The 27,833-nt window shown below is 46.7% G+C and overlaps 1 protein-coding gene across 2 annotated transcripts in view; it reads left to right on the top strand.

The window, feature by feature from the left end:
• RAD51B (RAD51 paralog B) overlaps positions 1-27,833 on the top strand; it is a 202,461-nt gene that overhangs the window by 53,354 nt on the left and 121,274 nt on the right. For both annotated transcript variants that reach the window (XM_078662007.1, XM_078662006.1), the window contains exon 4: positions 8,980-9,116. In XM_078662007.1, coding sequence (XP_078518133.1) covers positions 8,980-9,116 — 137 coding nt within the window. The remainder of the gene's footprint in view (positions 1-8,979; positions 9,117-27,833) is intronic.

Here is a 27,833-nt window from a genome sequence, read left to right as displayed (position 1 = left end):
GGCCACAAAGTGCCAGATAGGGCAGAGTAAGGTTGTATACCTGGGCCACCTAGTAGGTGGAGGCCAGGTTCAGCCACTGGAAAGCAAAATCCAGGCCATACAGGACTGGGCTCCTCCAGTTACCCAGACACAAGTCAGAGCCTTCTTGGGCCTGACTGGGTATTACAGAAAGTTTGTGAAAAACTATGGGTCTATAGTGACACCATTAAATGACTTGACATCCAAGAAGATGCCAAAAAAGGTTCAGTGGACAGTTAGCTGTCAGAAGGCATTTGAAGACCTGAAGAAGGCCATGTGCTCTGCACCTATCCTAAAGAGTCCTGACTACTCCAAACAGTTCATTGTTCAGACAGATGCTTCTGAGTTGGGGGTGGGAGCTGTACTCTCACAACTTAATCAAGATGGTCAAGACCAGCCAATTGCTTTCATTAGCAGGAGGCTAACCCCAAGAGAGAAACGTTGGTCAGCCATTGAGAGGGAGGCCTTTGCTGTGGTTTGGGCATTAAAGAAGTTGAGGTCCTACTTGTTTGGAACTCACTTCCTGGTGCAAACAGACCATAAGCCCCTCTTATGGCTTAATCAGATGAAGGGTGAAAATCCCAAACTGCTCAGGTGGTCCATTTCCCTACAGGGGATGGACTTTACAGTGGAGCACCGCCCAGGGACTGACCATGGTAATGCAGATGGTCTCTCCAGGTACTTCCACTTAGAACATGAAGACTTATCTGGTCAAGGTTAGTTTAATGTCCCTGCGTTTGGGGGGGGGTTGTGTAGGAGAGTAGGGTCTGCTATCCTATGGTCACCCCAAATTTTTGCTTTTTGCTTCACTGGTTTTCGACTACTGAGGCTGTGGGCCTGCTGATCAGACCCCCAGCCTGCTGTTCTCTCACTAAATTAATGACACATGTGCTATAGGCACATACCAATTGGAAATGGACTCCTTGTCAGCCCCTGTAGAATGCACTATAGGTGCACAGGGCACAGGAGCCACTAAGGCCTACCAGGGGCTGCAGCATATCTTTTGCCACCCCTGGCTGGTTCTTAAATTGACACAACTGGCTGATCACTCAGCTGGGGTAAGGTGGTGTACACACCCCTTGCTTAGATATAGTATACCTATGTCTAAACCTATATCTGGACACATGTAAACCTGTGAGCCACTCCTATAGACAGGCCTCACCAATCCTGGAGGCTGGGTGCATGGTTTTTATGTGAGATGGAGCTCTAGCATGAGCTGAGCCTGTCTGCAGCCGTCGGGAACAAATCCCTAAGCTGTTTCAGGATAATGCCATACCATATACTATTAAGTGCCTTATAATCCTCGCGGTTATTTAGCAACTCTGGTTTGGCTTTATCAAAACATGTCGTGTAAGGTGTCATACGCTTTGGAATACCATCCCCTCGCCAGTTCTGGCGACGGGGATGGCATTCCACCCCTCTAGAGGGGTAAGACATGTTACTTTACTTTAATGCGGTTGATTTCTCCAAAGACCTTAAGATCCCCAAAATGGATGCCTCTGCCACAGACAAATGTCTGGACCCCTGGAGCTGACCGAAACCCAGTCAAGGGGGTCCTGGACAAAGGGTTTCCTGTCACAGGAGGGTGTCACCGCCCTCCAGACAGGAGATAGTGTATTGTAGCAGGGAGGTTTGAAAGAAACCAGACACTGCCTGGGGCGCACAAGGCTGCCCCTTGCATAATCCGGCCAAACCGGTTCTGGGGCACTCCAGCCCTCGTGCCAGGGCGGCCTGGATCAAAGGAAGGGGGTGTATCCACCCACTTCCTGGGTCCCACCCATAGGAGGGGACCTAGCAGGTAATCACGCCCACCAGATTCGAATAAGAGTGGGAGCAGTGCCAATGCACATCAGATTTCCTGGAAGAAACATTTGAAACGATATTCTGGACCCTTCGCCCTCCATCTCAACGTGGAAGCCCGAAGAATCTCCCTTGTGGTCAAGGAGTGACCACCCTGCAGCAGCAGGCACCATCCAGCCCTCGACGTCTACTTGGTTGCAGTTCCCGCCGGAACTCGAGCGACTGAGATCGACGAGATCAAGCTTGCCCAGCTTCTAACAGCCCGATCCACAGTCCCTGCAAAGCTGAGACCCGTGGAGGCGACCGGAAGCGTGGGGCACGCCATCTTGAAGTGACCACGAGACGCTGACCGTGCAGCCCACGAGTGACCCTCGAAGCTGTACACCGGGGTTTGAGAAGCCCCCACCCTGAGCTACTCCTGAGCCGAAGTTCAGCCCTCCACACTCGACGAGTGCTGCGTGGGGCCCTTTGGCACGATTTGGCTCAACGCGTTGGCCCGGTCACTTGCCAGCTGGCTTGTGGTCCCTGTGCCGACGAACTACAAAAGAAGACTCGTGATTCTGGTTGCTCCAGATCCACACCAGCTCCCCTGAAAGGGAGCCCCGACTCTGACCTTCCTGGTCCGAGTGAGACGCCATCTTCCAATCCCGCGTGGATTGCTCTTACCAAGGCTTGTTTGCTCCAAACCGGAAGCCGACTGCACCGACGGTGAGAGCCTGCGTGGGACAGATCGTGACCTGCTCCTGGACGTCGCAGATGCCCCAGAGCCCACGTGACAGCGAAGAGAAGCGCCTCGACGACCACCTGATTGCGCCCGACATTGCCTGGTTCCGTCCTGGTTCCACCCTGGTCACTGCTGAGTGACCCAGACTCTGTCCCCTCTGCTTTCAGGTACTCTACAACTTGAGTCCACCCTTGGACTCCACCGGACACTTCGTCTTCACCCTGCCTGCAGCCCTTTCAGCTTCAAGCACCAAGAGCCTGCGTGTCAAAACCCGACGCCACTTCGACCCTGTGCACCCACTTCCTGTGGGTGAGGTAACTTTGCTCCGCCGGTGTTCCCACACTGGTGCACACCTCTAGGGTCTGTGTGTTAAGTTTTGTTCCTCTAGGTTCAGCGGAAGTGTCCTTAAACTTTAACTATTTGACTTTTACGCACCATTGGTTAACATTGGTGCATGCGTGCGCTTTCCGCACATCTCCCGAATCCCGAGGGCCATTCCCGACTTCAGCATTGCTTGTCCTGACTGCTCCCAGCGATTCCCTAGGCCCTAGGCCTAACCACTGTTCGAGTGGCCTCTCTTATACCACTTGTTTAGTATATGGTTTGAGTGGCCCCCTGCCCTCATCCATAATTGTGCAACTTTGTATGTTTAAACAGTGCTTTTGATTTAACGCTTGTGCCCCTTTATTCATAAAGAATACTGGGGATTGTTTTTAGTAATAAACACATATATTTTTATAATATATACTTGTGTGGTGTCCTTTCATTTGGTATTACAGGATTGTATGTGGTAAAACAGCTCGCTTAACACGACCTCTTAAGTTAAGCCTTTAGGCTGCTTAGTCCATGCTACCACTAGGATAGCTTGTCTAATAAGGTTGACTTACAACCAGACACCATAAGGGGATTGTTTGGTCAGGTAGTAGGTGGTTCCAGAATTGGAAACATCCCCTACCAGGCCAACTTCTCACATGGTCACACCTCCCTGGGACAGGATATCTATTGTTCTGCTATACCTTACTCCCGGGTTCACTGTGCCACTAGATTCAAGCTATTCTGGCTGATGACGGGTGAAACCCCGAAACCAGTCCTAGGATGCTTCTTTCTGGTCCAGCGAGGACCTGGCTTGGCAGTTCGGGCTAGACTGTTCACGTGAGGCACAGGGTCATGGCTGATTTGCATATGGCCAGGTCTAAACACGGGTGGCATGGTGAGCAAAAGAATGATGGATTTAAACCAGATCTCTTGACTGGTTGTGATTGTTTTGATCTGTTCTGCATTCTGTCTATCAATTGTGTGTCTTTTGCTCCCTCGCTTTAAGTGCACTGGGGATGCCCAGACGTGGGTCCCGGGCTCACTGTGCCACTGCATTCTAGCTATTCTGGCTGATGAGGGGTAAAACCCCAAAACCGGTCCTAGGATGATTGTTTCCGGTCCAGCAAGGACCTGGCTTGGCACTTCGGGCTGGACAGTTCTCATGAGGCACAGGGTCAAGGCTGATTTGCATACGGCCAGGTCTACACTGGAGTGGCATGGTGAGCAAAAGAATTATGGTTTTAATCCAGATCTCTTGACTGGGGGTCAATGTTTTGATTTGTTCTGCATTCCGTCCATCAATTGTGTCTTTTGCTCCCTTGCTCGAGCTTGGCTCAGCAGCAGGAGGGCAGAAACATGTCCCTGGTCAGCAGCAGCCCTAGCTTGCTGTCCAGTTCTGGAAGACTAGTACAGGGAGCACTGAGGGCCTCCCGGAGGACGTTTACAGTGCATGGAATTATACCATCCACACCGTTTATGGTGTGGAAGTATGATTCCAACATGTTTAATGCCAAATGACAGGATTCATTACAGCCAGTTTAGAAATGGACATTGTGTAATGAGACATGGCCACTCTATATGTCGTAATGGCTGATGCACTTACAACCTGGGAGAATGGACTCCGAAGGTTTTAGGGGTGTCCTGCTCATGCAGGGACACCCTCACACTTAGAACCTGAGCACCCTGCCTTCTGGATTGAAAGGCCTGCCTTAGGGGTGACTTCTAAGTTTTAAGTGCAGTGACCTTCGATATAAGCAAACATATTTGTCGTAAGTGGTGCTAGCACCAGCTTACACAGGCTGCAATGGCAGGCATATAGTCACAGTTTGGGTGGTCTCCCTTGGGTGGTATAATACATGCTTCAGTCCATGGGAGACCCTTGGGGTACCTATGCCCTTTGCACCTTGGTACCATATAATTAGGGACTTAACCAGTAGGCAATCTGGGGTGTACCTAAGTACTTACCATGTTAATTTAAGCGAGAAAGCACAGAAGCTGGGGTCCTGATTAGCAGGATCTCAGTCAGACTATTCAGAAACAGCATCACACCAGGCAAGGAGTAGGGGTAACCATAAAAGCAGATCCTACTTTCCTACACTTGTCTTATGGGAGTCTTGTCTTTTCCTATCAGATTAATGTTGGCACTCGGCCCCAGTTGGCTGCTATTTTAGAATGTATTTGTTTTGGAGTGTATTTATTAAGTATGGGTTGAACTTAGATCTTACCTGATTCAGGTCTAAAAGCTGATCAGCAAACCGTGTGCTGGCTGGCATAGTGGCTGGCTCATGTCCCAGACGAGTGTAGATTGGCTTGCGTTTGGCACACAAGCGGTGCTGTTGTGCTGCCAGCAAATCTAGAGCACTAACTAATTCAAGATGGCGCTCTCTTCCTGTTTCCTTCTCCACCAGTTCAGGATAATTATTTTATAGACAAGTTAAAAACAAAAAAAGTAATACTTTTTTTTTTTTTTAAACCATTGGACGGTGTGCTTCTAATGGTACCCTATTTTAAACTGTTAAAATGCAAAGCTCAGTTAGGAACAATCAGTTTAGAAATCAGCAGCCAATTGTTCAACTTAACAAAAATGATAATCAGTATCCATCTCCTAACACTCACTTTTTGTACAGGTGAGAAAATTTGGAACACCCTGCCAGCTCACCTTTACACTCAGTAATCTTATCTGTTGAATCATAGTTGCTAAAATTCTCTCCTGTTCTTTTTTGTCTTGCCTAATACCGTGCATGCGCTGTTTCATGTGAGACCTCTTACTACCTTACAGGGAGCTAATAGGTCACCCATTGCTTACCAATGGTTGGCGTTATTTTCACTCTCATTTGCTTGCTCCTAATCAGTCCCCTTCCAAAGACTTACTTTTCTTCATGTGTTTGTACTTCCCCTGGTGCATAGACACATTACTTGCGACCTCCCACTGCTCTATTTTTCAGGCACTAAATTTGCTTCTTTTTCTTTAAGCACTTTGAGTGTTTGTGTTTATCAAATGCCTCCCTCGTGTGCTTCTCCCAGCTCTGTGATCCTCTACCAGAGTCCAACATTCTCCATGTGCCTACCGCTGCCCCCCCAATCCTCCATTGTCCATCTGCTTGTCCCCAGCACTTCCTGCCAACGCTCCATTGTCTGTCTGGTTTTTCTCAAGCCCTGCCCACTGACCCTCAATTGTCCATGTAGTTGCTCCTGCCCCTCCCACCCACCCTCCTTGATTCATGTGGTTGCCACGTACCTCCAAACCACACTCTGTTGTCCGTGTGGTTGCCCATCAGCCCCACCTAATCACCCTCCATTGTTTGTCTGCTTGCCCTCCTAACCACCAGTCTCCATTGTCCATCTGCTTTTCCTCCCCCATCCTCCGTTGTCTGTGTACTCACCATCCCCTCTCGTCTGTCTGTCTGTCTCTCCCTATTGCCTCAGGGGTGTACATGACTTAAAAATGTTTAAAAAAGCAGAGAATGCCTAAATCGTCCTTTGCAGTCATCTCTTTTACAATGGACCATACCCTAAAATGTGTTTTCTTTGCATGAATGTAGAGAACTGATGTCCATCATCGTACATCCAATGGTAGGTTGAGCATTGTTTCTAGAATGTATTTATTTACTTTGGGCAGTATCTGACGGTGGGCCTGATAAAGATCCATTGTAATATACAGTGCAGTCGTTACGAATGTGCCAGAATGGTGACTGGCCTTTAGAGTTTCTGGGGTCAGAGCAGCCGAATATGATTACTGTAAGAAGTAAAATTCAGAGCTTTCGGTCGGTGTATTCTGGAAGCAACAGCATCAACATTAATTTCCTTAAAGGAAACCAATGAACATCTGGACCTTTGTCCAGAGACAAGAGCCCTTTGGCTAATCTCCCACTACATGCTACAATAAATCTGCATAGTTTACCAGCATACTTTGAGCATCCAATTATTTTAGGATGTTGCTCATCTTCCCCTAAACATCATCGACCATATAGGAAAATATTGCCTAAGTGGAGACCCCCCTGAAGAGGAGGGCAAGTTCGCCACAAATATTGGCGTAGCTGGTGGGATATGTATACCACAAATGTTGTCTAGAGTGCTGGAGTATGTTGCAACAGGAGTGTGGACTTAGGGTGGGGTTGAGGGGTGAACTTAGTAGAGGCTGGAAAGCGGAGGAGACCAGAGAAAAGCCAGAAGGGTAGTTATACCCAATGTCAATTTTACTGTAATGTTGTGTGACGTAAACTATACCCATCTACTCTGAGTTCACAAGAGAACAGCATCACTTTCATTTCTTAAGGTCCTCCGAGGATGCATAATCACTAAATACATTAATCATCATGGATAGCCATTAAATTATGCCTGCTCACGTAGCATCCAATAGTCTTTTCCAGCATCCCACCCACCATCATATGGAGGGTTAAGAAAATCTGATATCGAACTGTTACTGGGCCCCTTAATTAATTCCGATCAATCAGTTGTTATTCTGCAACAGACTCTGCGGTGTGACTTGAATTGGACCTCCTAGAATCACTACTTTTGAACGCTGTGGTCTACATAGCACACACTTCCACTCATTGCACAATACATTGACCAATGAAACTTCGCAGTGACATGTTGAGTGGCATTCTCAATTTACAAAACTCATCAGTATTGAACCTTGGAGCCTAATTGCATTTTCAAGGCTGAGGATGTTTGGACTTTAAGTCGTATTAAAACCTTTTAACATTTGTCCAAAGAATTTGCCCTCTAATTCCTATTTTTTTGTAGGTATCTGCGGCTCCGTCATGCCTTGGATTCCTACAGTGGAAATCTAATGTCTGTACCCGAGTTCAGCCCTTTAGAAGCCAGGTAACACTCGAACAGCTAGGAAAGAGGGGCATTCCTATGATCTACAGGACATTCATAATCAACACACTTGATATGCGAAAGTGCAGAAAAATTGGGAAGGCAAAATGGATGAAGAATAGTTGGGAGCGAAAATTGCCTTGTGCACCCTGATCATCTCTAAGCACCTTAAGCTCATTCAATTTCAGTACTTTCATAGACACTGCTTCCCGCGAGCCAGTCTGTTGTGGATGGGCATGGTGCCCAACCCAATTGACCACTCTGTAGAAGTGCACACATTTCTCTACATCATATGGGAACGCCCAAAGATTGCTCAATACTTGCAACAGATCTACTAAGAAATAAGAAGGATAGCGGGACATCCAGTGATAACCAACCCTAAACTTTCTCTGTTGGGAACAGAGGATTCAGGGAGCATACCAGAGTTTCATAGGTATAGGACTCCTGGTGCCAAGAAGGGACTGAATACAATGAGGTGATAGTGCTCAAACCAAGTCTTGGATGATTATTGTAGCGTACAGTTGTATCGCAGAATGTGGGAGGGGGAATAACTTCAGTACATGGAGTGCCTTCCTCATGGCTGGTACACTTGAAGAAGTGTGGCTCACTGGTTAGAGCGGCAGACCCTGATGCAGAGGTCTGGCCTGGGACCAGGGTTCAATTCCCGTCGCGGCAGGGTCTTGACCTCAATGTCTTCGGACCCGATAATTCTCGCCTCGGTGCCTATTCTAATCATGGGTCCCACTCTGCAACTCTGGGCAATAGCTTGCTTAATCTCCACACCCCCCAAAACAACGCTAGGATGCCTGGCTTCACCTTGGGGCGCCCAGGAGTGGGCACCTCACAGGAACAGGCCAGGACGGGTTCCTCAGCGGTATTCGTACAGCGCTTAGAGACCTCTGGGTGATAGGCGCTTTACAAATGCAAATTAACATAACATAACATGTGGTTGTTTTATTTTTTTATACCCTCCAGAAGCAATGAGTAAGAGTTTGAGGATGTGATGTCAACTTTAAAGGAAATTATATTTGTATCAGTGTGTTTTAGCCTATTTAATCTCGTGGGCCACTACACACATTTGCATATTTCACTCTTAGTTCTTAATTTTCTTTCTAATTATTTGTACCACATTGATATGGATCTGCAGCTTTGTTCCGCCCTTGTCACTTGAGCTGTCATAATCTCCTAAATCTAAAACCCACTGGCATTTAAGAAACAGCTGTTTGCATTGTCAATAAGCGTAAGCGTTCAGTATTTAGCATATTTTTGTTTATATTGCAATATTTCGATTTTTCCAGGTAACTGGTCCTTCGGGCTGTGGCAAAACTCAATTTTGCATTATGATGAGCATAATAGCCACATTACCAACCAGCATGGGAGGATTGGATGGAGCGGTCGTTTATATTGACACGGAGTCTGCATTCAGTGCTGAGAGGTAAGATAAAGAAAGTGCAGACAAAGGAAGTGGCAGTGGGTGCTCTGCGAGCTCTAGCAGGATTGCTAATTAAAATCAATCCACCCCACTTAACAACCATTCCAGCCAGCCACTAACCATTTTGCAACTCATCGGCACTAAAAGTAGGTAAAGGATCGTTAATGTACTGGGGCGTTCCCTCCTCCCATTCATACACCATTGCTTCTTCCCCACCGACAACCAAAACGTGAATGATTCTACTACAGAAAATTAACCTTTTCTGTGAGACCTCCTCAGACTTTTTTCTTTTTATGGATTGATATTTTGATGCTTTGAATTTGGGCACTAGGAAACAGGCTGTCATTAAGTCCCATATACGTTTTGCCTTGCCCCTGAAACATAAGATAAAATTGGTAACACTTAATTGTTTTTTTTACTTTCCAGTAAGGAGGTGGTAAGTAAGGGTGGGTGTAACTCGTGTAACTAGCTGAAGTGAAATTATGCAGAATTGCCACAAGATTCTGCGTAATTCAGCAATAAGAGTAATTCTGCATTTAGCACTATTTTCTTAGCACTAAAATGCCCACTCGCTGCTGGCATTATGGATCAGAGGGTGCATTTTGCACTAGGAAATAGCGCTAAATGGAAAAGAGCATGAATAGCAGCATAATCAGCCGTTTGCTAAATGTGCTACTGAAGTAGGATGTTTCCCTTACCTTACTTTGCTATTACTAGCGCTATTTTCTTAGCGTAAAAAACACCCTTGTATCCAAAATAGTTGTAAAGATACATTTTGCGCTAAGAAAACAGTGCTCTGAACCTGTTCTGGAGTAGAATACTGCATCCAAGGCAATGAGTGCGCAATATATTTGACAAGGTTATCACTGAAAATGGATGTGGTCTGTATGTCCCACAATTGACCTGCTGTTCATATCTTCCATTCGACATGTATTGTTGCATACTGAACGAATGCATAATAAAAAAATATTTTTAAAAAGAAAACCGTGCTCAATGTAAAGCAACATGAACAGCAGCGTGAGCATCTGCCGTGCTTCCTAAACTGATTAAATAACTTATGCATTTTTATATAGCATGAACTTTACCCGAAGGTGTCAAAGCACTTTACAATAGAACCTGTTACATTACATAAGGACTTCAGAGTTCATAAATTACATCAAAGATATGAAACAGATAACCTCTAAACTCACATAAGAACGGTAGTAAGTACATTCGTCTACTACAGATACTAGTGCTTAGAGTTACATATATACAAGTTGCAAATTCACTCAAGATTACATTTTAAGAAAAGTTGAAGCGATTATTGTTGGACAAATATATATTACATATTTACAGAGCAAGATATCGCCCTTTCTTGGGGTTTTGCGGGACTTGTTTAGCCATGCCTTCAGGGTGCTGTTGCACTCGCAGGCGGTGATCTAGGGCCTGGAGGGATGACTGAGCTAATATGATGGCCTTAGGGGTAGAAGGCCGGGTGGTGGTGGGCGAAGGTATGCTGGAGCCTGGGGCTGTTCTTGAGCTCATGATGGGTGCCAACTATGGGAAGGGAGTAGCTTGACGCTGTAGGCCATGAAGGCTAATTTGTCCATTTCCCCCACCGCCTCTCAAATTACGTTGGCTGCTGTAATTATTGGTAATTCGATACGAAAGAATTAAGAAAAAACACTCTGATTACATAAAGGAATTCTAGGCTGCTCTGGTTGGGCTCTCGAAGTGTCTTCAGAGCAGCACTAGAAATGGAGCACAGCTTCTGGGGAAGAGGGCACAGAGTTGTGGGGCAGGTGGCAGGAGGCTGGGTAGTTTTAAAAAAATATATTTTGGACATGAAAGAGACGCCATGTTTTGTGTATGATTTTTGGATGCTATACATAACAAAATGATAGTATAGTTAATTATATAGAATTTGTTTTGCCTCAGGGTTGCAAGTGACTTCTCGTCTATTTGATGTCACTTACAACCCCTTAGTGAAATACATCCTGTAACTCATAGTTACCCATCTATAATTTATACCGTAGCGGAGTCATCCCTAATTATGCCCACTGGTGTGGAATATTCTTAATATTAAAGTTATTTGACCACAGTTTTGGACATCTGCCAACTCCTTCGACAACCATATGGGTCTCCTCACCATTTCATGCTCAGTTCCTATAATCATGAAGTCTACATCCAAAAATACCTGTAATATATGGAAAGCCAAATCCAAAGAAGCTCAATCATGCCCTTATGTCATTGTTATCCTATAACTAAAATGTCTGATGGTAAAATGCATACTTAATAATAGCTGACTCTCTGACATTGCCCTGTACATCCTTGGGCATGTCCAAGGCTTATTCTAAATTGCCATTCCTGGGCTAAACGAAAACTCACAAGCAATCGTCAACATTTTATCGTCCTACGTTTCTCCACGTATGACCTGACAGATTAAGTGGCTGTGCAAACAAACTACACTTTTCGCCTTCTTTCGAAACGTAAAGATTATTATACAAATCCCATTATATGCTTTAAACATGCATCACATGTTCTTCCCTCCTACATCAAAAATCAGTCTTTCAGAAGACAAGAGACAAAATTCAGATATTTCCACCCTATCTCCAGACAAGCAAATTCTGCTAATCGACCCATCAAATAGCTCCCATCTTAAAATGCGTTGCTTACCACCATATTTTGATGAAAACCTACAGATGGACTATTGCCAGAGCCATTAAATGGCTATTATTGACTGATACAACTCAATGAAAGTTAAGGGAAAATATTATAGCTGCTCATGCAGATCTAAGGCCACATATGTTAGGTCCTCATTGGTTACTGGTTAATCTAAATCTATTCAGCATTTGTACACAATATAAATCTGTTGTAAGTTATTTGACAAAGAGACCACCTTAGGACTCAGCTCAAAACGTATACTCCAGTGGAATGTGTGTTTTAGAACACCCATAAGCAACTAAGGTCATTCCAATGTAAACCCTGTGTATCTCGGGCTAGCTAATTCATGAACTTTTTTCCCTTATCCGGTTTGTGTTGACCTAGAGTTCCATGGTGCCTTTTGCAAATAGGTTCTGCCCATTTAGCACACCAGGGGCCATATGTATCATCAAACTATTTTGCATTTCCTAAATAGCTAATTTTAAGGAATCGCTATTTAGGAAATGCAAAACGGTATGTATGTACAAAATCGCTTTTCAATAGCGATTCCTTAGCATTCCTAATTTGCGATTAGCAAATTGCTAATCGCAAATTACCCATTCATTTCCATGGGCCAGGAGGCCCATAGGAATGAAAGTGCAATTTGCGATTAGCAATTTGCTAATCGCAAATTAGGAATTTTTTCAAGGGTGCAGGGGTGTCTCAAGAACACCCTGCTGCACCCCTGAAAGACATTTGGGGGCATATGGCACACATACATGCCCTAAGGGCATGTATGGGCGTCATATGGCACCTTTGTTTTTTTGTAAAAAAGCTTTTTGAAAAGAATTCGCAACTTACCACCAACTAGAAGTTGGTGGTAATTTGCGAATCCTTAATGGCAATTTTTGAATATTTTTTGTTTGATACATTGCATTTAAGGAATCGCAAAATTTGCGATTCCTTAAGTGCAATCGCGAAATAAGGAATAGCAAATTTTGCAATTCCTTATTTTGCATCAAACATGTTTGATACAAACCATGTATCTAATTGGCATTCGCAAAGGCCGAAATTCGCAGAATTTCGGCCTTTGCGAATGCTAATTAGCTTGATACATATGGCCCCAGGATTTTTTGTTTTTTGATCACCCGGTTTTTGGACCATTACTGTGGTTGAGTCTCACTACCCGAATCTAACTCACAGTAATTACATGGTAATTGGAATACTCATGATTACTGCCACTATTTTAATTTTGAGATAAAACTGCATGAAGAAGCTAGGGTAAGGTGCACTAAGCTGATTAGACCTGAACATGTTTGCACACTGCATGGTCACGGGTGCCGACAGAATGCGAGAGACTACAGTTGTGTTCAGCTTGGTATTTGCAAACAGCTAACTTGCCAGTGGCAGTTTTAACTTCAAATTCGACCTGCCAATATTACCCTTTCTACACAGGCCTAAACTTTGACCGGCCTAAACCTTCCTTTTAAATATTAATAATTTCCCCATTTTAGGCCTTATTTACTAGAATGGCAGAGACACTTGCTCACTTTGCCACTGGATTAAAGCTATCCTGGCTGATGAAGGGTGTTACCCAGCAACCGGTCCCAGGATTCTTGTTTCCAGGTCAGGGAAGACCTGGCTTGGCAGTTCGGGCTGGGCTGTTCCCATGAGGCGCAGGGTCAAGACTGATTTGCATATAGCTGGGTTTGAACTGAGGTGCTGAAGTGAGCTAAAGAATGATGATGGATTCAACCCAGATCTGTGACTGCGGGGTGAGAGTATGAAAAGTTTCAGTGCTCCGTCCATCATCTCCTTGTGTTTGCTTTATTGACTGGAATGGCAGAGTTTGTGTTATTAAAAGGAGGTGATGTAGAAATAATTGTTACACATTTCCTTACAGTGAAATATTGCCCAAAACGATTTTCACTGTAGAAAGGCAGGACGCTCTTATGGGCAATCAGTAGGCTACATTTTTGGCTTTATTAAATGCCACATTTTTATTGGTAACAGCTAGAGAAATACTTCTTCCGCTAATTTTTATTGCAATTTAAAGTTTTTAATGGTGAAGTTTTTAATAATTTTCCGTTATTATTTTGGAAATGACACTTTTAGAAAGTTGGCATTTCCCTGCCTAACATTTCTGGGGTCTTTCAGTGAGGAGACTGCTGCCTGGACCAGTGATAATTCTCCCACTCGGAAATGTGTATTGGGGCCAGATAGGAGGCAAAGGGGCCTGGGTGTAGAGGCAGCCTTTGTGTCTTGCCCTGATTACACTTCAACAGGACCTGCCTCCAGCACAAACCAAAGAAACCCAAAACCAGACCCACCCCTGCTTTGTTTCACTAGGCAGGCTGGCGCTAAACCCATGGGGAAGAAAGGAACTAACCAAATCCAGTTTTGGGGTTAGACAAATGGGTTTTTTCCACCCAGAGGCTGGCACTTGCCATAAAAGGAGCATCCCCAAAACCTGAGATCCTGGACCTGGAGAGCAGTAGCAGCAACACCCTGGACATATGGAGGATTAAGGAACCGAATGCCCATGATGGACTAAGGACACTGTTTGCAGCTGAAACCCAGGAATAGATGGGTCTCTCCATTGCCAGTGGTGCTGGCCCCTTTAAACCCATTAGGAACAGTTGAAGGAAGACCTGGACTTCTGAGGAGACCAGGAGTCAGGCGCAGGAGAAAGCTGGTGCCGAGAGCCAGTACAACCAGCTCCCCGCAAAGTGTGCCCTTTTTGAGGCCAGGTGGTCTACTGACCCTGAACAAGCCCAAATCTTTGAAAATGGCCTAACTGAACCCGAGATATTCACTGTTAAACTTTGTGACCATTGATCCCTTTTGAGAAAGAGTTAATGGCTCTCTGCCATAACTTAATTCTATTGGGTTTGGCCAGTGCCTGGGGGTTGGCACAACTTAATTTCAATTATTCCTTTTGTGGAGGGGACATGTGTGGGGCACTCTCCCCATACTTTCCACTGCCCTGGTTCCTGCAGTTCACTGGGGGCTGGTGCAACAAAAATGACGGCCGTGTGGGTCCCGGGACTCCAGCTCCAGGACCTGAACTATCAGTAGGTGGGAGGTCCAGTCACACATTTGCTTTTTTACTTGCCTAGCAGTGAGAACAGCAATGTATAAAAGTTCCCCAGATTTGTATTATTAAAGAAACTCTTGTAGTGTTTTAATAAGATTATTAACATTTATTAGCGATGGAGAGTCACAGTTTACTCTAATTACACTGTGGGGCCAATCTCTAATTTATTCCCTAGTTAGCACCTCAAAAAGCCCAAGCTGTAGAGCGAAAGTTCAGCTCTGGGAGTGCTATAAACCATGAAAAACTCTCCTGGAATCTTAAATTCAATGAACCAGAAGACTAAGGGGTAGTGTTTAAAATCACTTTTGAAGGTGGCAGCTGCATTTGTGTAGCTCGCCATGACAGTGGGTCACTACAGAGGAGATAAATAAAGAAAACAAGCCCCTTCTAGGGGTTTTTGATGTGCAAAATCCCAGAACCAAAGAATCAAGGGATCGCGTAAAAATTGATGGTCAAGTGGATGGTAGGAAATATAGTACTGATCTTAAGAATGTTTCAGGTGGCTACCGCTTTCCCTGGACCCCAAGATGTTGAAACATTTTCACGCTGACATTATTGCTGCCATGACTTGTTGGTGGCCAGTTCGGCTACCACTATCTTCACTCGATGCTGCATCCCTAGGGAACTCTGCAGCACCTTCAACCAACCACCTCAGTGGCCCCGTTGACTTTTTGAATCCATTTCCTCACCAGCACCGTCTGAGCAGTAAAGCTAGCTCCCTCGTCACTACTGCTTCAGCACCAAGGACAGCCAGAGCAACTCTGAATCCCGGACTCTACAAGCCAGGTAAATTCAACTGACTGTCGTGGTCTGGTCCTGGGACCGGTATCGCCTGACCCCGCATTGCAACTCGACCTGCAAGTGATTGATTGTCACTAGTGCTTTTTACCATTGACCACAAAGTTAAAGTTTTGCAGTATTGATTTGTACTAATTTATTTTTCCTTCTAAAACCCATCACTCTGGTTATACACATCCGATTGTCTTCGTTTTGGTGTCGGTAAAAGCTGCTTGAATTGTATTAATTGGTGTCTTAATTTTTTCGAGTTGTCAATTACTTATCGTCCATGTTGGGACTCTGAAAGGCTTTATACATGTTCCTCTAGTAAAGCCTGACTGCTCTGTGCCACACTATCAGGGCTGAGTAAGGGATTTATTAGTATGAAACCAAAGGAACTATTTTGGCGCACTGTGAGAGTATTACAGGGTGAAGCCTAACCAGCCTCACTGCATAATAAACCACTTTATGACAAGCGCCGTCTGTGAAACAATGGAGGATTTTTATTGATGCATCATAAATGAGAGACTAAGTAATGCTTACAACAATTTAACAATAATTGCTGACGATTTTAAGTAAAAAATTAGGAATCGTTCCAAACCACTCAGATACGTTAGACAGCAAGACTTGTGAACATCTTGTGATGTACTCACTAGACGAATGGGTAGATAATGACTTTATGTTACGACATGGCATGATTTGGTACTTCTGTAAAGTCAATCCCTACATGCTTCATTAGCAAGACAGTCTCAAAAATGTGAAGACACAAACATTAATGTAGATTTTATTTTTGGTACAAGAAGCCTTTTGGATTGCTTTGATAAACCTGAGATTGATGCAAAGATGAAAGAGCGACCATGGCCTGCTGATATTTAGCTAGTACTGGAGATGAGAGAGCCTGGCCAAGTAGAAAGTTTTACTGTAGAGCATTCTTTAGTTCAGCATGCTTTCATTGACCTTTCAGGATGGTGCCAGTGATGTCCATCTACTGTGGAGTCCCTCATGAAGAGGGAAATTCCTTTCTTCAAAATCTCCCAAGCGGTTAAACATTGCATTGGTGTGCAGGTCATCCCTGTAGCTTCTCATCAAGCAGTTGTATTGAATTAAGACTTGAAGCTGTGGAGACCTATTGAGCTGTCATCACAGGTTTACGAGAGGTCAAAAGCCATAGTCTGTCAGCACATATGTTCAACCAGTGCACTAAGGTTTCTGTGCTACTCTGCTCCACAGGGAGAGGGCAGGAAGGCACTACATGTATACAATACGGTGCATTCCTGTCCTTTCCCCCTGTGCTGGTGCCATTTTGCCCACCTGCGCCAATGCAGGCGACCTTGCACCAGGGCGCAATGAGGCCTGTGTTGTCGGCAGGATTGTTTTTGTGCAGGAAAGAGCACCTTCCTGCAAAAACACAATCCATAAAGGCGTTTTCCTCTTTCTGGAAAGAGGTTAAAACGAGGAGAAATAGATATTTCTCCTTATGCTTCTCCTTGGGAGGTGTAGGATTTTTAAGCATTACCAGGATTACAAGTCTTTGTAAACCTGTAAATGCATCAAAAACCATGGATGTTGACTGGGAAAGCCCAGCACAACGCCCATGGAACGCCGCACCTGGCAATGCAGGGATTTTTTCTGCGTTGATTTACTTCATATTTGTGAAACCAATCGAAGCCATGCAAGGTGGCTTTGCGTGGCTTCATAAATATGAATTATGGCTTTGCACCTTGCATGTACCATTTTGCCTGGTGCAAGTATGACGCAAGGCCTACATAAATATGCCCCCAAGTATTTTAGCCTGCGCAGCGAAGGTAAACACATCAATATAATAAGACAAATAAAGAATACACTTAATCACTGGTCTTCATGTGCACTTTTATAACAAGAGGAAAACTATTTGAAATTAAACGATTTAATGGAAAAGTCACAAGCTCTGCATATTTCCCTAATGGAACAACTGACATAATAACAGCTGAAAGTTAAATCGAGTTTTTTATACCACTTTGAGTTTGGATTTATATATCAAGAATGAAATATAGGTAAAGTGACAAGCCTGAGAAGGAATTAAATATTTAAGTGAATGTGTATTACTACTGGTTTATAAAGGAACTTAGGTTTTATATTTTTAAAAGCATAGTTTTTTTCAAACTTATGTTTGTTACCTGCAATAATCTTGAGTAATTAATTTACACAGTGACGTTGTTTAGCTGAATGAATTTTTGTATTGTATAATGGCGTGATTCTGACCAACTCGCACAGCATTTAGAAGTTATTTAGCAGAAGACAGAAGTAGTATAACATATAATTCAAGAAACAAGACCTTATTTATATACACTTCTAACTTTGTGCAGAAGTTGTGACTAATTGCTGAGAATTAAAATATGTTAATATTTAGGTGGACTCAGCCTTGTTAGGGGGTGGGGGCCGCGTGAGGAAAAGTGAGCGGATCTAGTTCTGTTCAAATCCGCACATGCAGTGTCATAAAACAAAGGGGGTCTTTTACAGCAGAGTATAGACAGTGCTTAAATTACCAAAATAAATTAAGTGCCATGACCCTTCCTGGAAGGCCAATGCAGCCTACACTACCCGTTGTCCATGCTGGTGCTGCCAATGACAGGACTAACATAACACCTAATCATTGCACTCCTACAAGTGTGACAATTCAGACTATTTCAAGCCACACAAAGCTATAATAATGGGTTGAGATTATGTTATTATTATCAGTGCAAATTGACTTAATGAACACCGCTGTGCTCCTTTTGAAATTAAACACACAGCGTCACCATGTGGTTGACTGTCAATAGTGCTGACAATTAAGTGCTGGTGCCGAGCACCGGAAACCACTGTCTCAAATTAAGCACCGAGTATAAAAGAAGGCTGGGCAGCGAGGCAGTTAAAGGAGTCCTTATTCTGGCATCTACTTACTATCTGCATGTCACTTCCTTGGGGGTACAGATAATGGAAGGTAGATTCTGAACTGTCCCCTTAGGTGACCTCATTTTCCACTAAGATACCAGGGATCACATTTTTTCAAGCGGGCAAAAGGAAACTGAGTGGGATGCTGGGCGTCCTTCCACAATTCTTCTCTAGAGTCTACCCACCATGCCCATTTCAGTACCCCAGGGAATCGTATTAAGAGCATGTCCTTCCATCCTGCACCCTAGTGGAGCTGAGGTCCTCTAACTGAAAGAGATTAATTTCCCATAAATGGAGAATTTATATGAACTGCTCACAAGGCCGGCTTTAGTGTTGGTGGCACCCAGTGCGACAATCTTTGTTGGTGCCCTTTGGCAATGACCTCCCTCACAGTTTCCTCACTATAACCCTCTAATAGTGCCCCTCATCTCTTCATATGCCCTCTCTCATATTAATTTCTTTTATAGCCCTCATCCCAATGTAGACTCCGAGCACTTTACATCACAAACATATTACTCAGAGACAATGAGTCATACACGTGTGTAAATCAATGTATAGGCAATGTTACTTAAGACAATGAGTTATGTATCATCCATACTAGTAGGCATTATATGTGAAGAATGCTTAGTCTGGAGATCAAAGGGGCAGATTAGTCAAGTTTTTACTATGTGCAGTAACCAAAGTTGCAGCGCTGTGTTGTGTGAAAAGAAGAGAGCATAACGGCACCATATATACTAGGGTAATGTGCAGTTGCTCTCTCCTCTAGTGCACCTTAGGTTGCCTAACGCCAATGGACATAACTTTGCACCATAGTTCAGGGGCGTTTGAGTTATGTCAAGCTTAGGTTTTATACCTGAAGGATACTATTTCCTGCACAAACGTCTATGCTTTGACAAAGTTTCACACTTTATCACTTTGTAAGTGTTCTGTCCGCACACAAGCTAATTGGAAAGGATTAAAAAAAAGTAGCTCTTCAACTTTACAATAGCCTCAAGGAGACATAATTGTTAGATGCCAGTCCCCTTTTACCAAAGTTAGAAGATAAGGATTAGTGCTAAAATCCATGGGTGAATGCATGGGAATGTCTATGTATTTGCCCTGGCATGCCTCCATAACACAGCGTACAGTGCTATTGTATTACTTTAGGCCTAGTATCCAAAGCAATTCAGGATTAGTGCTTGAAAGTAAACCATATAACAACACTTTGCACCAGGTTTGCATCACTTTTGTGAAGCAAATCAGGCGCAAACTGTTAGTAAATCCTCCCCATAAATGTATCACAATTGTTGGAATGTCTAACTAATAAAATGGTATCGCTACCAAAAGGATCCCTTTTTAGCAACCTTAGAATTTATTTATTTATTTATTTATTTATGCAACTTTTATAGCGCAACAAATACCCTAAGGTGTCTCGGCGCTGTGGAGCTACTGAATCAGCCGTCCTATTACTGGTTGAACAACCACGTTTTTAAGAGCCTGCGGAAGCTCATCAGGTTCGGAGCGGATTTGATGGCAGGTGGCAAAAGGTTCCACAACTTTGGCGTAGCCACAAGAAAACGCCTGTCTCCCCAAGTGGCCGTTCTTGTGCGGGGCACAGAGAGGAGACAGGTGTTGGCCGATCGCAATTGCCTTCTAGGGACATAAAGCTGAAAAGCTTCAGTCAGGAACCTAGGTCCTGTGCCATGTACTGCCTTATAGGCAATACAGAGGGCCTTAAATTTTATACGGCTCTCCACTCTCAGCCAGTGAAGCTGACGGATGCCAAAGGTGGTGGATTTACGTCGGGGGATATTTAGGAGGATCCTGGCAGCCGCATTCTGGATGGATTGCAGCTTAGTTATGACACGCTTCTGGGTGTGGAGAAAGAGAGCGTTCCCATAATCTATTTTTGAGAAGACTAAGGTAGAAACCAGAGTCTTCCCAGCTGAAGGAGGGAGATAGGGCAATAATTTCTTTATTTTTTTCAGGATAAAGAACGAGGATGAAACAACCTTGTTGGTGTGAAGGTCAAAAGCCAACTTGCTGTCAAATATGACTCCCAGATTTCTGGCTTTTTCCACTGGGACAGGCGGAAGGCCGAGTTTTTCCGGCCACCAAGTAGGGGACCAGTCAGGGGAGAGTTTTCCGAAGGTCATAATCTCGGTCTTGTCCGAGTTGAGTCTAAGACAATTCGAGGTCATCCAGGTACTGACCTCCAGCATAACTCTCTGGAAGTTGGCGGCCACAGCAGGACCATCCCTATGGATACCCAGAACCAGCTGGGTATCATCTGCGTAAGATGTAAGCCGTACCCCATGGGCTTTTATTACCCTCGCCAAGTCCGCTACATAGATATTAAATAGCAGCGGGCTTAGCGAGGAGCCCTGTGGGACTCCACAAGGGAGAGCAGAGATGGGTGAGTAGAATTCTCCCAGCTTCACCGTCTGGGTACGGTTTGCAAGGAAGGATGAAATAAGATCCCTTGCCAAACCGTTTATCCCCATGGCTGTGACACGGTCGACTAGAGTGACATGGTCGACCGTGTCAAAGGCCGCTGATAGGTCCAGAAGAATCAAGACGGCCGCTCCTCCCTGATCCATGATCACCCTGATCTCGTCAGAGGCCTTTATCAAAGCGGTCTCTGTTCCATGCCCTTTCCTAAAGCCAAATTGCGTTTCGTCGAGAAGTTGGTGAATCTCGACGAATTCCGAGAGCTGTCGATTCATCAGGGATTCGCATACTTTGGCAGGAAAGGGCAGACACGCAATGGGCCTATAGCTAGCAACAGCTGTGGGATCTAGGGAAGGCTTTTTTAAGAGAGGTTGTATAACAGCCTTCTTCCATATACTAGGAAATTGGCCTGTCTGGAATGCGGAGTTGCAGATCTCCATAAGGGGACGTGAAATCACTTCTGTGAGTTTTAACATCACGGAAGGAGGACACGGATCCAACGGGGAGCCCGATTTGGTGTAATAAATGAGTTTAGTGACATCGTCATGTGAGGCAGGTAAAAAACATGAAAAGAAATCCTGGTTATGATGGTAAAAACCTTCTTCCACGGTACCACCTCTGTGTTCCGTATCAATATCCCCTTCAAATGATGCATATATATCTGCCACCTTTGAAGTGAAAAAAGTGGATAATTCGTTGCAAAAAATCTGTGACGGTTCCACTCCAGGGCCAGAAGGGGGTGTGGACAGCGTAGTGACAACAGAAAACAACTCTCTGGCAGAGTTGGCGGCGGTCTCAATTTGCGCCGAAAAAAAAGCCGTTTTTTGAGCCAAAACCGCCTTTTTATAGATTGCAATAGCATCTTTATAAGTTTGCCTAGCTATGGGGCAATAAACTTTCCTCCATCGCCTTTCTAGGTTCCTACAATGTTGGCGATGAAGTCTGAGATCTTCATTATACCATGCAGCCGATGGAGATACTCTGTTTGGTCTCATAAATTTTTCTGGGGCCACTAAATCGGCAGCCGTGCCAATCCAATCCTGGAAATCTACAGCTGATCGTACAGAAGTGCTTCCTTCCTGAGAACAGGAGGAGGCTAACGAATCTAGCATCTGAGAAATGTCTGCATTTTTCCAGGCGCGAGTCCTCAGCCTATTTCGGGGCCTGGACCGTAAAGGGTGTACAGACCTTATATCCAGCTGGAATACAATAGCCCTGTGGTCTGACCAAGTGAATAGCAAAAGATTGACAGAGGATAAAATGCAATAAGGGTTTCAACCTATGCATTTCCATTTGCATGCAGCACTTTGATGCTAGTTCATAGCTCAATGTGCTCTACTAGGATTGAAGATTGTTACTTATGAACTTCCAGGCATCAAAGGGATCTATGCTACTATATCATGAATCAAAACTGTGACTAGACAAACTGCAGGCTACTCCTATCCCGTTCAGCCAGTCATGTGGAGGGTGCCCCTTTGACTTTGGTGCCCAGAGCGAGGGCACCAGTTGCACCACCCGAAAGCCCGGCACTGACTGTTCACCTGGATAGCCTCTGACCCATTTTTGTCCATTTATCTATCTAGCCAAACTTAACTCTGTCCAAATGAGACCACGTGTAGGTAGTTATGACATACTGGGGGGAGGACAGGCAAATGCTAAATCCATGTTTTGGGAAATTCTGCATTCAGAGTTTTGTCGTTAAGCTGCGTATGTAGTTTTGTGGCCCCAGTTTAGCTCAACATTCAGAAAAAGTACACTATCCCTACACACTTTTGAAAAACAGAAAAACTGAAGTCTCCAAGGATGTATGACTTGTTGCATCGCACAAGCTCTCCTTACTTGTGGTGTATTTTAAAATAATACAATGGGGAAAAGAACAACTCACATTGGCATAGCAGTGAATGCTGCAATGTAGAGCCAACTACAAATGTACTGTTATCTTGCATTCACAAAATGACGTCATAATTAACGCCATTGCTTTCTGTAAGCTTAACAGTGCACTATTTCCACTGGAGATGTATGCAAAACGTGGCGTAGTTGCTGTCATGCTAGGTTTGGTCATGCAAGAACACAGACGAATAAAGCATTGCAGTCCCTAGGGAGGCATCAGGCAGATGCATTTGGAGCAGCAATCCACAAACTAAGCCAATAATGATGATCTTTGTTCATCACAATCAAGGTTTAACTGTGCCCTTACCTTTGAGGCTGTGATTCAAATATATCCCTATTTATAGACCTCAACACAACTCAAGCAGGTAGGCCCTGTGTCACCAGAAGGGAGATGTGTGCACAACCAATAGAAGTGAAAACAAATGAGGTTTTCTTCTTGTACCTCTAATGAATTGTTCCTGCTTCTTGTTAGTGTTCAGGCCTCAGAATTGTTTTGTCAAGGGGCAGTTGCTACAGTATCACAATGAGGATGTCACTGGCTTGGAGAATTTGTGCCCAGGGGATGGCTGGAACCAAAGGAATCCTTCCAAATACAGGCATTTCTGCAAACTACACACCTAGCAGAAGGAGGCGTGGCCTATGTGGTTTCACTCTACTTTCTTAGCCATAATGCGACACAGGTAAGTGTGACCCACTTGTGGGACACCCCCGCGCCGCACGGCCACCAGCTGCTGAGTGTGCCCCTCCGCTGTGCGCTGCCTCGCTGCCTGTTTTGACTTCATTTGTGCTTGCTCTGGTTTCTCTTGTCTTTGCCCGTGTTTAGCGTTCTACTTGTAATTTGTGCTATATTTTTGCATCCCCCAGTCTTTTTGCCCGTGTTTAGCGTTCTACTTGTAATTTGTGCTGTATTTTTGTCTCCCCTAGTCTTTCTGCCCGTGTTTAGCGTCTGTATCTGGATTTGTGTTGTTTCGCCGTCCCCTGTCCTGTTTCCCGCCTCCCTCGCCGCCCCCGCTTCCCGCCACCACTTTCGACCCCGCCCCTTTTTTTCCTTGTGTTCCCTCCCCGCTCCCGCCTCCCAGCTGACCCGCCCACCCGCGCACTTGGCCTTAAATGGCGACCGTGCGACACAGGTAAGTGTGACCCACTTGTGGGACACCCCCGCGCCGCACGGCCACCAGCTGCTGAGTGTGCCCCTCCGCTGTGCGCTGCCTCGCTGCCTGTTTTGACTTCATTTGTGCTTGCTCTGGTTTCTCTTGTCTTTGCCCGTGTTTAGCGTTCTACTTGTAATTTGTGCTGTATTTTTGCATCCCCCAGTCTTTTTGCCCGTGTTTAGCGTTCTACTTGTAATTTGTGCTGTATTTTTGTCTCCCCTAGTCTTTCTGCCCGTGTTTAGCGTCTGTATCTGGATTTGTGTTGTTTTGCCGTCCCCTGTCCTGTTTCCCGCCTCCCTCGCCGCCCCCGCTTCCCGCCACCACTTTCGACCCCGCCCCTTTTTTTCCTTGTGTTCCCTCCCCGCTCCCGCCTCCCAGCTGACCCGCCCACCCGCGCACTTCGCCTTAAATGGCGACCGTGCGAACGCGCAGCGTTGACGCGCAGCGGGCGCGCCGATTGTGCGCCGAAGGCGCGCCAAAGGTAAGCCCGTCTGCGCCCGTCCGCGCCTGGACCGCGCCCAGCGCCAGGACCCCTGGCCCCCACCGACGGAAGCCGACCCGACGAACCTACAGCACCGCCGACCTCATCGCACTCAACACCGGCCACATCCCATGATGTCACCGAGCCGCCCCGAAGCACACCCACGGACCCTTCAGCTGCCACGCCTGCAAGTTCACCTGCATCCGGACCTTCCCTGCTCCCGCCAAGCCGAACTCCAGCAGCAACCACCTCAAGTGTATCCTGCTCAACACCCGCTCCGTCCACAGACACGCCGTAGAACTCTGGAACCTGCTCGACACCACCGCCCCCGACGTTGCCTTCATCACCGAGACCTGGATGAACGCCTCCTCAGCCCCAGACATCGCCATCGCCATCCCAGAGGGCTACAAGATCACCCGGAGGGACCGCGACAACCAGACTGGAGGAGGCATCGCCATCATCCACAGAGACACCATCCGCATCACGACCAACACCGATGACACCCTCACCACCGCTGAACACCTGCACTTCCAGATCCACACCAACCCTACCACCACCCTCAGAGGCACCCTGATCTACCGACCCCCGGGACCACGCACACGATTCAGCGAGGACATCGCCGACTTCGTCAGCCCGCACGCTCTCCCCTCCGCCGACTACATCCTCCTGGGGGACCTCAACTTCCACCTGGAGAACAACAACGACCACAACACCATCAGCCTGCTCGACAACCTCGACAACCTCGGACTCAAGCAACTGGTGACCACCCCCACCCACCTCGCCGGACACACACTCGACGCCGTCTTCTCATCCAGCAAAGACGTCACCTTCAGCCACGCAACAGGACTCCACTGGACGGACCACAGCTGCGTCCACTTCACCTTCAGAAGAACGACGATCCTCCACCACCAGCAACAGGTTGCTCGAAGAAGCTGGAACAAGATCACAGCCGACCAGCTCACCGCTTCCCTGAGCCAGCACCCTCCCGCCAACTCAGCGAACCCCAGCCAGGCCGCCGACAACCTCACGAAGTGGATCAACGACTGCGCGGACGAACTCGCCCCTCTGAGAACCCCACCCAGCAGATCCTGCAGCAGAAAAACACCATGGTTCACCGACGAACTCAAGAGCTCCAAGAAGAACTGTCGAGCCCTCGAGAAAGCCTGGAGAAGGGAACCAACGACGGACAACATGACCACCCTCAAGCTCGCCACCCGGAAACACCACCAACTGATCCGCGCCACCAAGAAAAATACATACAAGGATCGACTGAACAACAACGCACACAACTGCAAGGAACTCTTCAACATCGTGAAAGAGCTATCCAACCCCAACGCCGGAAACACTGACATCACCCCGTCGCAAGAACTCTGCAACTCCCTCGCGTCCTACTTCCACAACAAGATCACGGACATACACAACAGCTTCAACAACCAACCAACGCAAGCCACAACCGCAACGACGCCACCCACCACCACCCTCCGCACCTGGACCCCGATCAGCACCGAAGACACCATCCGCACCATGAACTCCATCCATTCCGGATCTCCGACTGACCCCTGCCCTCACCACGTCTTCAACAAAGCCGACGCTGTCCTCGCACCCCACCTGCGGGACATCATCAACACCTCCTTCGACTCCGCCACCTTCCCTGAGAGCTGGAAGCACGCCGAACTCAGCGCTCTCCTCAAGAAACCCACAGCAGACCCCACCGACCTCAAGAACTACCGTCCCATCTCGCTCCTCCCGTTCCCGGCCAAAGTCATCGAGAAGACCGTCAACAAACAGCTGGCCGCCTTCCTCGAGACGAATGGATCCCTCGACCCCTCACAGTCGGGCTTCCGAGCGAACCACAGCACCGAGACCGCCCTCATCGCCGCCACCGACGACCTTCGAACTCTGATGGACAACGGAGAAACAGCGGCCCTCATCCTCCTGGACCTCTCCGCGGCCTTCGACACTGTCTGCCACCGCACCCTAGTACAGCGCCTCAGCAACATCGGAATCCAGGAGAAGGCACTGGAATGGATCACCTCCTTCCTCGACGGAAGAACACAGAGAGTCCGCCTACCACCGTACAAGTCAGAGGCCACCAAAGTCATCTGCGGCGTCCCCCAAGGATCCTCACTGAGCCCCACCCTCTTCAACGTCTACATGAGCCCCCTCGCGACCATCGCACGCCAACACAACCTCAACATAATCTCCTACGCTGACGACACCCAGCTGATCCTCTCCCTGACCAACGACCCCGACACCGCCAGAGCCAACCTACACGAAGGGATGAGAGACGTAGCCGAATGGATGACGACCAGCCGCCTGAAACTGAACTCAGACAAGACGGAGGTCCTCATCCTGGGCTCCACGCCCTCCGCCTGGGACGACTCCTGGTGGCCCCCCGCCCTGGGCACCGCACCCAAACCGACGGACCACGCACGCAACCTGGGCTTCATCCTGGACTCCTCCCTCTCCATGACCAGACAAGTCAACGCCGTCTCCTCGTCATGCTTCAACATCCTACGCATGCTACGTAAGATCTTCCGGTGGATCCCCACCGAGACGAGGAAGACGGTCACCCAAGCCCTCGTCACCAGCCGACTGGACTACGGCAACGCCCTCTACGCCGGAACCACTGCCAAACTCCAGAAGAGACTCCAGCGGATCCAGAACGCCTCGGCGAGACTCATCCTCGACATCCCCCGACGCAGCCACATCTCCGGACACCTGAGAGATCTGCACTGGCTCCCGGTCAACAAGAGAATCACCTTCCGTCTCCTCACCCACGCGCACAAAGCCCTACACGACCAAGGCCCGAGCTACCTCAACAACCGGATCAACTTCTACACTCCCAAGCGCCTCCTCAGATCGACCAACCACGCCCTCGCCGCCGTCCCCCGCATCCGAAGAGCGACAACAGGAGGAAGATCCTTCTCCTACCTGGCCGCCAAGACCTGGAACTCACTTCCGACCAATCTGCGCCTGACCCAAGACCACCTCTCCTTCAGGAAGAAGCTCAAGACCTGGCTGTTCGAGCAGTAACGGCACCCCCCCCCCCCTCCAGCGCCTTGAGACCCTACGGGTGAGTAGTGCGCTCTACAAATGACCTGATTGATTGATTGAATGTGCTGCTAACATAAAAATATGACCTAACAAGCAATTTCTTCTTGGTTGCTTGGGGGGTGGGGGAGCGTATATACGCAAATTCCTTATTTCAACAGTTAGTTTCTTTTAGGAACTCTGGAGCAATCTATACAAAGGACTCATTGGTTAATCCACAGCTGTGTCTAATTTTCTGAAGGATTAGCATTCTGGGCTCACCCTCTGGTTTCCCACCTATTTCCCATGAATACAGCAAGTAGGAGCAC

Source organism: Lissotriton helveticus, chromosome 9 (assembly GCF_964261635.1).
Source record: "Lissotriton helveticus chromosome 9, aLisHel1.1, whole genome shotgun sequence".
NCBI lineage: Eukaryota > Metazoa > Chordata > Amphibia > Caudata > Salamandridae > Lissotriton > Lissotriton helveticus.
This window is presented reverse-complemented; position numbering and strand designations above follow the sequence as displayed.